The 12,431-nt window shown below is 38.2% G+C and overlaps 1 protein-coding gene across 3 annotated transcripts in view; it reads right to left on the bottom strand.

Annotated features, from left to right (window-relative positions):
- Nucleotides 1-12,431, bottom strand: part of RASA3 (RAS p21 protein activator 3) — a 580,390-nt gene that overhangs the window by 53,724 nt on the left and 514,235 nt on the right. For 2 of the 3 annotated variants that reach the window (XM_053707675.1, XM_053707677.1), the window contains 4 exons: nucleotides 7,261-7,338; nucleotides 6,999-7,072; nucleotides 5,369-5,475; nucleotides 3,578-3,660 (listed from right to left, as the gene is read on the bottom strand). In XM_053707675.1, coding sequence (XP_053563650.1) covers nucleotides 3,578-3,660; nucleotides 5,369-5,475; nucleotides 6,999-7,072; nucleotides 7,261-7,338 — 342 coding nt within the window. The remainder of the gene's footprint in view (nucleotides 1-3,577; nucleotides 3,661-5,368; nucleotides 5,476-6,998; nucleotides 7,073-7,260; nucleotides 7,339-12,431) is intronic. The other variant, XM_053707676.1, reaches the window with a different exon arrangement.

Raw genomic sequence — 12,431 nt, 5'->3', positions numbered from 1 at the left:
CCCACTCCAGAATCCGAGGTACTTCCCTCATCGCTATGGAGATTCTCATTCCCCCCTGATGGTTGATGTAAGCCACCGAGGTTATATTACGGAACCTGGCAAAGGGGATTATGTCCATTCTGGACACCATGAGACCAATTACCTCCATACACTGAGCCACAGATGGTCTTAAGGAGGTCTGGAGGGTAAGACATGCTGAAGCAAGCTTGCACTGTCTCTGGTCGGTTAGAAATATCCTCATGGATATTGAATCTATTATAGTACCCAGGAATTCTACCCTGGTGCTTGGAATAAGAGAACTCTTCTCTAAGTTTATCTTCCATCCATGTGATCGAAGAAGTGAGAGAAGAGATAGTGAATGGTCCTCCGCTAGACAAAAGGATGGTGCTTGAACCAGAATGTCATCCAAGTAGGGAGCTACTGCTATACCTTGGGTTCTGGTGACGGCCAGGAGAGCCCCTAGAACCTTTGTAAAGATTCTTGGGGCCGTGGTTAGACCAAACGGAAGCGCAATGAACTGGAAGTGCTGATCCAGGAACGCAAACCTTAGGAACTAGAAGCGGTCCCTGTGGATTGGAACGTGAAGGTAGGCATCCTTCAGATCAATAGTGGTCATGAACTGTCCTTCCTGAACTAGAGGAAGAATGGACCTGATTGTCTGCATCTTGAACGAGGGGACATTTAGAAACTTGTTTAAGCACTTTAGGTCCAGAATTGTGTGGAAAGTTCCCTCCTTCTTTGGGACCACAAACAGGTTTGAGTAGTATCCCAAACCTCTCTCTACGATAGGAACTGGGAAAATGACCCCTAAGGAGGACAGATCCTGCACACACCCCAGAAAGTATTCCCTCTTTTCTGGTTTTAAAGACAGGCTTGAGAGAGAAATCTGCCCTTGGGTGGATGAGATTTGAAACCTATCTTGTATCCCTGAGCTATGACCTCCAGGACCCACCGAGCCTGCACGTCCCTGGACCAAGCGTCTGAAAACAGCGACAGTCTGCCCCCTACACGATCCAGCTCTGGATCGGGGGCCGCCCCTTCATGCCGACTTGTACCCGGCGGGCTTCTTGTTCTGCTTGGATTTATTTCAGGATTGAGCCGGCTTCCAAGTGCTCTTGGTTTGCTCGGGCTTAGAAGAGGACTGCTGATGTTGGGATTTTTCAGAACAAAAAAGACGAAAATTAGATCCTTGTCCCTTAGATTTGTTATTTTTATCCTTTGGTAGGAAGGCACCCTTGTCCCCTGTAACCGTGGAAATAAAATGTTTCCATTAAAGGGGAGGGAAAGTAGTCTAGACTTAGAAATCATGTCCGCAGACCAGGACTTCAGCCAGAGCGCTCTACCTGTCTGCACTGAGAAACCAGAGATTTTAGCATTCAGGCAAATAATCTGCATGCTTGCATCACAGATAAAAGAATTAGCAATTCTCAAAGCATTAATTCTTTCTTGGATAACATCAAGGGGACCCTCCACCTCGATTAAATCTGCTAAGGAGTCGCACCAGTAGGCCGCAGCTTCAGCAACTGAGGCAACAGCCGCTGCCGGTTGAAATAAATATCCCGTATGCTGAAACATTTTCCTGAAAAAAGTTTCCATCTTCTTATCCATTGGCTCTCTGAAAGATGAACTATCCTCCAGAGGGATAGTAGTACGCTTAGCTAAGGTGGAGATAGCACCATCGACCTTAGGGACGGAACCCCACAACTCCAGCTGAGAGTCCGGGACCGGAAATAATTTTTTAAAGGCAGATTAAGGGGAAAAGGAAGATCCAATTTGTTCCTAATAATGTTCGCCATTTTTACAGGTACAGGAAAAGTTAGCGGCGCTACCCTGTCCTCGTACACTCTGTCTAATTTAGAGATCAAAGGTTCATCAGGCAACTTGGAAGAAAACGTAAGTGTTCAATTTTAAATCTAAAGGCTGGCTCCTCCGCAGCCGGAGGCTTAGAGGGAGCAGACTCCGATCCAGAAATTTCACCCTCTGAAGACTCCGAGTGTGACCCATCCTGGGATACTTGAAAGGCAGACAAATCAAGTAAATCACTGCATGTCCCCTGGAACGGAGTGCTATGTTTAACCTTTCGCTTGCGCTTGGCAGGGAGAGGTAAAGCACTAAGGGCCTCAGACACAGTCGTCTTTAACTGCGCGGTAAAGTCTGATGGTAAAAGGCTCCCTCCAGACGGTGGATCAGGCGTTTTACAGGAGCTGCATGTGACAATGGAGATGACTGATGGCAAGTCCTCAGAGGTGGACGGCTCAGTAGTACTAAAGAGGTTAACCTTCTTAGACATAATAACCTTGTTGATGCATATGGAACATAGTTGAGAGGGCGGGCACACCAAGGCCTCCTCACAATATAGACAGGTATTACTATTAGGAATAGAGGGAGCACCCTCAAGAATATCAGGATCCTCCATAGTTTGTGCTAACAGTAGGATACAAATAAATTAACTTTTTATTTCTCACAAAAACGGCACCTTTATACCCCCAATGACTGGGGAACTCACAACCTCCTAAACCCAAGCAACCTCTCCGACAGCTAGCTCGGTCAGGAAAGAGAAAACAAAAGTGTGACCACACCGGTCACGTGGTGTGCAATGCAGGACTGCCCCTGCTATGAGAAAAAGTGCACCAAGCTACAAGCGTTCAAAGCGAAAGTAAACACCGGTATGTTCCGTCTATGAGTCCAAAAATAAATCTCACACATAAAGCAGCATAAAATCAAAGTAACACATTTGATTAATCCCCACTGTTCAATAACCTCCCTCAGGAGATATTAACCCATGATTCTATAAAAATAAAAGGAGTCACACTGTGACCCAGTCTTCAGCAATTTTAACATAAGTAAAAATTGAAACGATCTTACCAGAATCCGTGCTGTGGAACAGAAACACAGCATCTCAAGTGTGACAGTCTTGTAGCATCGCTCCTGACATGGACTTGAGTGAAGAAAGCAGACAGTGAAACTCGTCAACACTGGTTGCTTAAGGAGCTGCTAGCAGGTAGTCTGGATGGGAAGACTCTCCCTGCATCTCCAGACTCTAACTTTCGTCAATGCTCTCAATGAGAGGCTGACAAAACTACTTAAAACTCCAGTTCCATATCAAAAGGCATATATCCCTCCAAAATCTTCTGACACTTCTCTGTCATCCTCCTTTGACGAAAGGCAAAGAATGACTGGGGGATAGGAGAAGTGGGAGAGGTATTTAAGCCTTTGGCTGAGGTGTCTTTGCCTCCTCCTGGTGGCCAGGTTTAGTATTTCCCAAAAGTAAGGAATAAAGCCGTGGACTCTCCTTATATTAAGAAGGAAATGTACAGTTATAAATGTTTTTTTACAATGCTATATATATATATTATATATATTATATATATATATATATATATTCACACACATACACACAGTGTATATATACAAATTAAAAATAAACTATAAGTGATCATGATAAAATTGCTCAATTAGCATCAATTGAAGCCCACTAGTTTGTTCTCAGGGGGTCACCCTTAAATAACTGGAAGCAAACTTCCAGTTATTTATATGAGACTGATTCTACAATAAATGCTTAACTGCTGCTACTTACATTTTTCATTTTAAATGATTCCTCCTCTAATGTTTCAACAGCCAAAATGTTTTCGATGGGAATATTGCAGAGCGGATGATCTCCTGCCACAAACACACAAAGAGAAATGAGTCACTCTGCTGTCACCTTAATAGAAACTCTTGTAAAAAAGCACGACTTGTGCCATTACAAGTCACGTCATAGAATTCAGCATTAAAAGCGCTGTCACAAATCCGCTTCTAAGAGGAGATATAGATCACCATTTCCATTATCAATAGTCTGGTTTACACATTGCTGTTAAGATAAACACCAAAGTAGATAGACAGTTATATATATATATATATATATATATATATATATATATATATATATATATATATATATATATATATATATATATATATATACACACACTTCACCATAAATATGCCCTCAGGTACTTAACAGTTGATTTGTGTCACTATGAGCCCGATGATCTAAGCCTCACAATTTCAGAGTTGTTTTTTTCTTGCAGACCTGGGCAGGGACTGCCCTTGTGGAATTATAATAAAAAGAGGCAGTCCCTGTGAGTGGAGAGATGTCTCCTATTGAAAGTAATGGAGCTTGCTGGAAAGGGACACTTTGCACCGTGGAGTGAAGTTAGCAGTAAGCAGGGGGTGCACTTTAAAAATAAAATCCTTCAGCCAATATAAATCACATTGCGCTGCTTTCTGCGTATAGCATCTTAGGGTGACCATATCGCTGCTTTAAAAAGGGACACATATGAAAAATACATATGTCAGGGCTGTTTAAAGAAATGTTTTGTATAAGAACCCTGACATATGTATTTTTAATATGTGTCCCTTTTTAAAGCGGCGATATGGTCACCCTAATCTTACAATCGCCTATATTTTCATATGCATGTGTTTGTCTATTACGGTTAAGTATTTTCAGTGTTTTGAGAAAAGTTTGCCACCTTTTAATTGGTCGAAAAAAACGGAGATCTGTTGTCGCAATTTACAGAATTACGCTGAGATTAGAGAGACAATTTCATATATGCCCATGGAACAACCATTTTCTGAAAAAACAATTAAACTTTGTATTTTATAAGTACCAATATCTGTGTGTTTTTGTACATCCAGTGTACTTAAATTATGATTTACACAATTTATTCCTGTGTAATTTACATACACATTTTACATTTTTGATAAAATTTGATTTTTGTTCTTGTGTATTTTTGTGTGAATGGTTTAATTATTTGTTTTGTATGATTTTTAAATTACAAAATTTATTGTGCACATAACATATGAAAATGCAGTATACGCACCTTAGCGAGACACCCCGTTTTAAGAGTAAAAAGTGGCTTTAGATCATTCCCCCAGGGAAATAGAAGAACTGGGGAGCATTCTTTAATAATCTCGCCAGCCCAGAGAGCTTTAGACCATCGGGCCCTAAGTCTTGATTTGGCACAAGAATAATAGAACATTCAGTTGGCATTGAAAACACAAGCTGATCTCACTGACAAATTTCTCAAATCAGACTCCAACACAGTAAAGCATGGACATGCCTACAGTGCACAGTATAGCAGCCTATAATGCCATTATCAGTCTAGCATTAAACACTTATTTAAATGACCATTAAAAACAGTCATTGTTTGACAGGTAATGAATATAGTCTAAAAAAGAATGTGCTGGTATATGCCATTAAAGTGTACAACAATGTTTATGTTCATTGGAATGTATGTTTCAGACTATTAGATTGACATTCCATTTTGATTTATTTTGTGGGCTGTCCAACATGACCTTCTGATTTGGAAATCTTTCAGTGTGTTACCTTTACTTTTCTGGTATGTAAATTCATGATTGGTGAGGCGAAACCATCGCTTCTTAAAATTCTTCATTCCAAATCTTTTCCTTCCCTGTGCTCTTTTGATCATGAACCTGTTGATTGTTAAAAATAATGTGCAACATATTAATAAAATGTAATTACTGCTCTGGTATGTTAATCACAAGCTAAGCTATGTCGGGGTTGTACCGCTCTAGAGCCACCCAAATAGGAATTAGAGAATCTTTGTCTCCTGGGTTAGCTGACAAAAATAAAAAGATTCCCACAATACACTATAAACAAAATTGGTCTCTTTCGATATTACAGTAGCTATAAATTATGCTTCCCTATAAAAAAAATAAAAAATGTTGTCAGAAAATGAAAGGATATGAAGCCCAAAATTTTTCTTTCATGAATGAGATAGAGCATGCAGTTTTAAACAACTTTCGAATTTACTTCTATTATCAAGTTGTCTTCGTTCTTTTGGTATCTTTTGTTGAAAAGCAGAGATATATGCTTAGGAGTTCATTGGAAAAAAAGCTAATTTGATAATAGATGTCAGTTGGAAACTTTTGTAAATTGGTATGATATGTCTGAATCACAAAATATTGTTTGGGGGTTTCGTATCCCTTTAATGAATATTGTTAAAGGGATAGGAAAGTCAAAATTAAAGTTGCATGATTTAGATACAGCAAGTCATTTTAAAACACTTTTAAATTCACTTCTATTTTCAAATGTGTTTCATTTTCTTGGTATCTCTTGTTGAAAAAGAATATGCACATCTCCTACACTAGTGGGAGCTAGCTGCTGATTGGTGCCTGCACACATTTGTCTCTGATTGGCTAACTAGATGTGTTCAGTAGCTGCCAGTAGTGCAATACTGTTCCTTCAGCAAAGGATAACAAGAGAATGAAGCAAATGTGATAATAGAAGTAAATTGGAAAGCTTTTTTAAACTGTATGTTCTATAGCGATCATGAAAGAAAATGTTGGCGTTTCCTGTCCCTTTAATGTGCTATTTATTATATCTCACCTTGTTATTCAAAAATTAGATTATTTTTTATTTATTTCAATATTTATTTGTGTTTAATATAATTAGGATATGGGTATTGGAAAATGTGATTTTTTTTTTGTTCAAACCTCAATAAAAATAAAACAAAAAAGGGATTGATGTTCCTCCTTGTGGTGTATGCTTAAAGGGATACTGTACAATGTGTTTCCAATTACTTTTTATATTACCAGAGTATTAAATATATGGAAAACTGCACCTCTAGGTTCATTGTTGTATTTTGAAATAGATAGCTTTGCTACTTGAAACCACCACCCATTTGTCTAACAAAAATGCACATACAACTAGGCTGACCCTGCAAGAAGAGCAGTCCCACTTATCTTATCTGCCTTTCTATATATACAAAAAGGTAAAAACTAAGGTATTTTGAAATAGATAGCTTTGCTAATTGAAACCACCACCCATTTGTCTAACAAAAATGCACATACAACTAGGGTCAGCAGTCCCACTTATCTGCCTTTCTATATATACAAAAAGGTCAAAACTAAGGTATTGAAATTTTCATTATAGGTAGTAGTTGCAATGTTTTCGTTTTGTTTAAATCAGAGATAGCTTTGTGCTTGTTACTTACCCCTCTTTGAGCAGGATAGGTTGCTCTATACTTTTGTGATCTCTTCTTCCAGAAGATGATATCAGATCTAGGAACTGCACAATAACCAAAAATGTATATATTAAATTATTTAAACTGTTACTTCATTGCCTGGTATATATTCTAAATAAACTGCAAGGAGAGCAAGAATATTTCACAAGATATTGCAGATATATTTAAACAACTTTGTACTTTGTCAATGTGTGCAAAGCTAATGATTCCAGTAAGAAACATACCAACTTACATTTTTAACAGCATCTGCATATTTCTGTTCATTAAAGTGGTCATAAAAAGCAGCCATATAGGTCTCCTTGAAACTGGCCTGTAAAAAACAAACAAAAAACAAACGAACAAAATAACTAAAGCAAGAATAAGAAGAATTTAAACTTCTTGTTATATAGTGCCCCCTCCAGGACAAAATACATGTTGCATGTTATATGTTTAATATATGTATATGGACATCATATATAGACAGCATAGGAATACATATAGCAGGTTTTATTTAGAATACCATTTCTTGAATTTCTCTATTCTATACTAGATTGTCCTGCAATTTCTTACTAGTGTAATGTGAATAATAGAAGCTGTTGCAAAATGATCTTTTCTAAACTGGCAAATATATATTTGAACACATTCAAGCTATTTTAATCTTAATGATTCCGTTACAAATATATTATTACTGATGGATTTGTTTTGCAGACAAAATAAAGTCACAACAAACTAATCAAACCTAAACAAAGAGGATAAGTATTTTTTTAAAGGGATATTATACTCATCAATGTTTTTGTTCCATCTACAAGAGAATGTTTAAACAATTGTTTTATAAAAGTAAGTGGCGCTTGTGCTGATTTGTTTTTCCAGCAGCAGAGATTTGTCCCTATCAGCCAATAAAAAATAGATAATCAAGAATCAGTTGTACAAATTCCTGCACTTCCTGTTCACTTTAAATATGAGCAATATTTTTTTAACGCAACCTGTTTAGAAACAAAAATCTTTCAACACTTAAAGGGACATAATACTCATATGCTAAATCACTTGAAACTAATGCAGTATAACTGTAAAAAGCTGACAGGAAAATATCACCTGAGCATCTCTATGTAAAAAAGGAAGATATTTTACCTCACAATCTCCTCAGCTCAGCAGAGTAAATTCTGTGTAAAAAGTTATACTCACCTGCTGCCCAGCTGCAGATAAAAAAAAATTTAAAAAAAATGAAGAAATGAACAGCAGACAATCAGCATCAACAGTGCTGAGGTCATGAACTCTTTTACTGTGATCTCATGAGATTTCACTTAACTCATGAGATTTCATAGTAAACTTCCTTACACTTAATAGGGAAATAAGATGAGAGTGCATGAAAGCTCGCTCCTTCCGCTGCCCCGGGACAGACATACTGATTTGCTGCTTAGAAGTCCTTTACAATGGGATGTGGCTACAGAGGAATTTTTGAGGTAAAATATCAATCTTTTTTTCATAGAAATGTTCAGGTGATATTTTCCTGTCAGCTTTTTACAGCTATGCTGCATTACTTTCAAGTGTTTCAACATTTGGGTATTATGGCCCTTTAATTGCTGCTCTTTGGTATACATGATAGACAAATGATGAGTGCTATGTCCCTTTAAAGTACAGATAGACAGCTTTATTAATAGACATATTTCCTTATTAGTAGTTATGTAGATCCACAGCAAAGATGCAAAGATGCACATATTCAAACAGATTGTCATGGTGATTAATACCAAGACATGGACTAAGTGGTACACGTCTGTCTCCTAGTAAGACCCAGGGTTCTAATTTTCAGCTTCTGATACTGTTCTTTGCAACACTCCAGTTGGCTTTACAATGATAGACAAACGTTCATCCCACTGTACAAGTCAATATTTTTGGCACCCTTGAATATTTTATAGATCATGAACAATATCGCCTGGAAAAAAGTGTGTAGTGAAACAGCTTTGGTCTATTTACACCTATATGTTTGATGCAGAACAAAACAGGATTAGACAATAACAATTAAAAAAAAAATTGGAAGAAAATACCTACTATTTGAGACATATAAGCAACAACACAAAGCAATTTGTCCACATGGGAAATCTGTGGAAGTAATCTGTAAACATTGAATGTACTCGTTTTTTTGCAATTCACTCTTTACAGAGGCCTCCCACACACTTCTCATGCGTATGCTCAATTTGTCTTCCTTAATTGCAGAGACTTGGGTGCATGCGTAAATTAAAGTGAACTTAAACTTCTGTTTGGCTTCGAATTTGCAGTCTCGTATGGAGATATATATCTCAATAAACGTTTTGCTAAGAAAAAAATGCATAAATAAGGCAATGCGTACATTTGAATGCATGTCTATTGAAAACCATCTTTACTATCTTATTTTTATTTTTGCACTGTACCCCAATGTATACAGTGCTGTAAAATATGCTGGTGCTTTACAAATAATGCTAATAACAGATTGTGAAAGTTTAACAAGCTAAAAAGAAGGATGCTCCATGAAAGGATATTTTCCCAAGTTCTGGCAAAAAAAGGATTACGTTGGTTATGGTGCATTAAGTAATGATAAATAAATAATGAAGACTATATCACAAAGCTGTCTTTGAATATTTACATAACATTTCCACTAGGAGGCATGAGTGGGCCATCTTGAGTCCAGCATTGAATGAACAACTTAAAAAAACAGACCTAAAACGTCCTGCAGATTACTCAAGGAACATAGAACAGCCTGTGATGTTTGTATATATTATTGCTTCAAGTACTTCATAAAGTGATATAAACAAAGCATAAATAAACTTAATATCAGCAACTAAGTTCTGAATTACAAAAGATCTACATGAATAATACTTTAAAAGCATTTAAATCTCTCACATTTTTATTAATGATTTGAAAAACTGTTGAGTATGTTTATTTCCCCTGATTGTGACCATTCAGAGCTAGCTGCATATGAGTTTGTACACTGCTCCAAGCAATCGCTGTCTATTATGTAGCTAGTTAATGCAGTTTGCAGCATTTGTAAGGAACAGAATCTGCTTTTCATCCATTGTAGGAAACATGGGACAAACACAATTTTTAGACACAAAATAAATAAATGAATAATTAGTGCATTCTGCAATTCTTTTTACTATCCGTAACTAAACATTTTATTACAGCCTCAATGTGTTTCATCTGTCAGTGAATATCTGGGGCTATATTACATATGCAGCGTCGCCCGCAAAATCTTCCGCTGCCGGATTTTACGCGATTTTGGTATTACATATACAGCGTAGCATACAAGTTACGTGAGTATATTTCACCCTTCGGCCGTAATTTTTATCCCCATAGACTAACATAGAACAGCCGTGCAATTTGGTATCCAATATACAGCGTAAGGACTTACGCGCGCAGAATTCAGAAAATCTACTCCATTCTCATCTCACCACATATTGCAGGCGCAGCAACCTTTGCACTGACTAAAAAAGCAACGTAACTCCCTGGAAGCCTTAAACACATACATTTAACCAGCATCTCAAGGTTAAAGGGACACTATACTATACTACGATATTGTTTTTTTAAGGTTTATTTGTGTATTTGAAATAGCTGATTTTGTTTTTTGAAGCCACAACATAATCAATTGGATTGAGCTTGTAGGTAGAATCAGATCTCATCACTTTATCACATTGTGGACATATACTTGCTTATTTACTTTAAATTTGTTCTCAAAACAATCAACAATACTTGGAGGAGAGAACAATGGGAAATCATAATTGTATTACCTTCATCTCTTTAGAACCCACTGGAGTGTAATTTATTCTAAATGTTAACACAGCTTGGCATTGATGCCAAAATATATAAAGGGACAGTCAAGTCCAAAGAAAACCTTCTTGTTTCAAATAGGGCATGTTATTTCAAACTACTTTCAGATTTAATTCTAACACTTGCTTTGTTCTCTTATTATTCTTAGTTGAAAACTAATCCTAGGATGGCTCATATGATAAATTCTAAGACCTTCATGAAGGCTGCCTCTTTGCAATCGTGTCAAACCAATCACAGACAACACAACCTCTCACCTGCAACCTTTAAAACACATGATAATGCTCATCCTATCAGTAACATCACTACTGTATATACCCACGTGTCAATTTATATTGGATGTGAGATACATTGATTTACATCTTAGAAGTGAATATTACTATATGTACCCTTCATAAACAACTATTGTGGATGTGAGTTATAGTACAAGAATATGTCATAAACATGATGTGGATGACAATTATATGGTAAATAACAGAGGGCAAGATTTATGGTGAACTATAAGAATATTTATTTCTTTTTTGGCTTCTTGGATGAGGAAGCTGAGGTGACTGTAGTGGATTTCCTTGTTCTCCTGGTTTGAGAAGATTCTGCTGTTTCTGCTGGTGTGCTGGCCACAGATGATAGGCTGGAGGCAGTGTCCTGCTGGTGTGTAAAGTGCTCAACCAACACACCCAAGAGTTGATTTTGTTCTCTCCATCTATTGTCCATTTGCATCTGCATATCAGACAGAATTTGCATCATCTGTGACTGGTTATGAACACTTGCACTTAACGATGCTGCCATGTCCCTATATAGCTCTATGCTATATTGTTGTATCCTCTCTTGGCTCCTGATGAACCTTTCATGGTTCCTGAAGAACCTCTCTTGGCCTCTTTGTATGCTCTCAGTGCTTGTTATGAGTATCCTCTGGAGTGCAATGTATTCCTCGCCCAGGGGAGAATACAATGCATCCACAGGCTCTTGAGCAGCAGGGCTTCTAGGTGATTGTGGGGCAGGGTCACCTGCATCTGCTGTTGCTTGAGGTGCAGGGTCAGCTTCAACTGCTGGTTCATATGGGGCAGGGCCAGCTTCAACTGCTGGTTCATGTGGGGCAGGGTCAGCTTCAACTGCTGGTTCATATGGGGCAGGGCCAGCTTCAACTGCTGGTTCATATGGGGCAGGGCCAGCTTCAACTGCTGGTTCATGTGGGGCAGGGTCAGCTTCAACTGCTGGTTCTTATGGGGCAGGGCCAGCTTCAACTGCTGGTTCATGTGGGGCAGGGTCAGCTTCAATTGCTAGTTCATATGGGGCACCTGCATCTGATGGTGCTTGAGGTGCAGCTGTAGAATCTGCTATATTTCCATCTGCCGATGGTGGAGCTCATCCAATTGCTGATGATGGTGGAGCTCGTCCAATTGCTGAGGATGGTGAAGCTCGTCCAATTGCTGAGGATGGTGGAGCTCTCATGGTTGGTTGATAGTCCCACTGATGAGGAGTGTGTGACCACTCAGCCTGTCCAATTGGAACTTCCTTTGACATTGTCTGTGGGTAAAATCCCTGACTGCCATGAGATTTTGTTGTGGGGGGGGGGGGGGTAAATACATGGACCCTTTGTGGCTGTCTTGGCTCCCCCTCAAAGCCAAAGGA

Source organism: Bombina bombina, chromosome 3 (genome assembly GCF_027579735.1).
Source record: "Bombina bombina isolate aBomBom1 chromosome 3, aBomBom1.pri, whole genome shotgun sequence".
Taxonomy (NCBI): Eukaryota; Metazoa; Chordata; class Amphibia; order Anura; family Bombinatoridae; genus Bombina; species Bombina bombina.
This window is presented reverse-complemented; position numbering and strand designations above follow the sequence as displayed.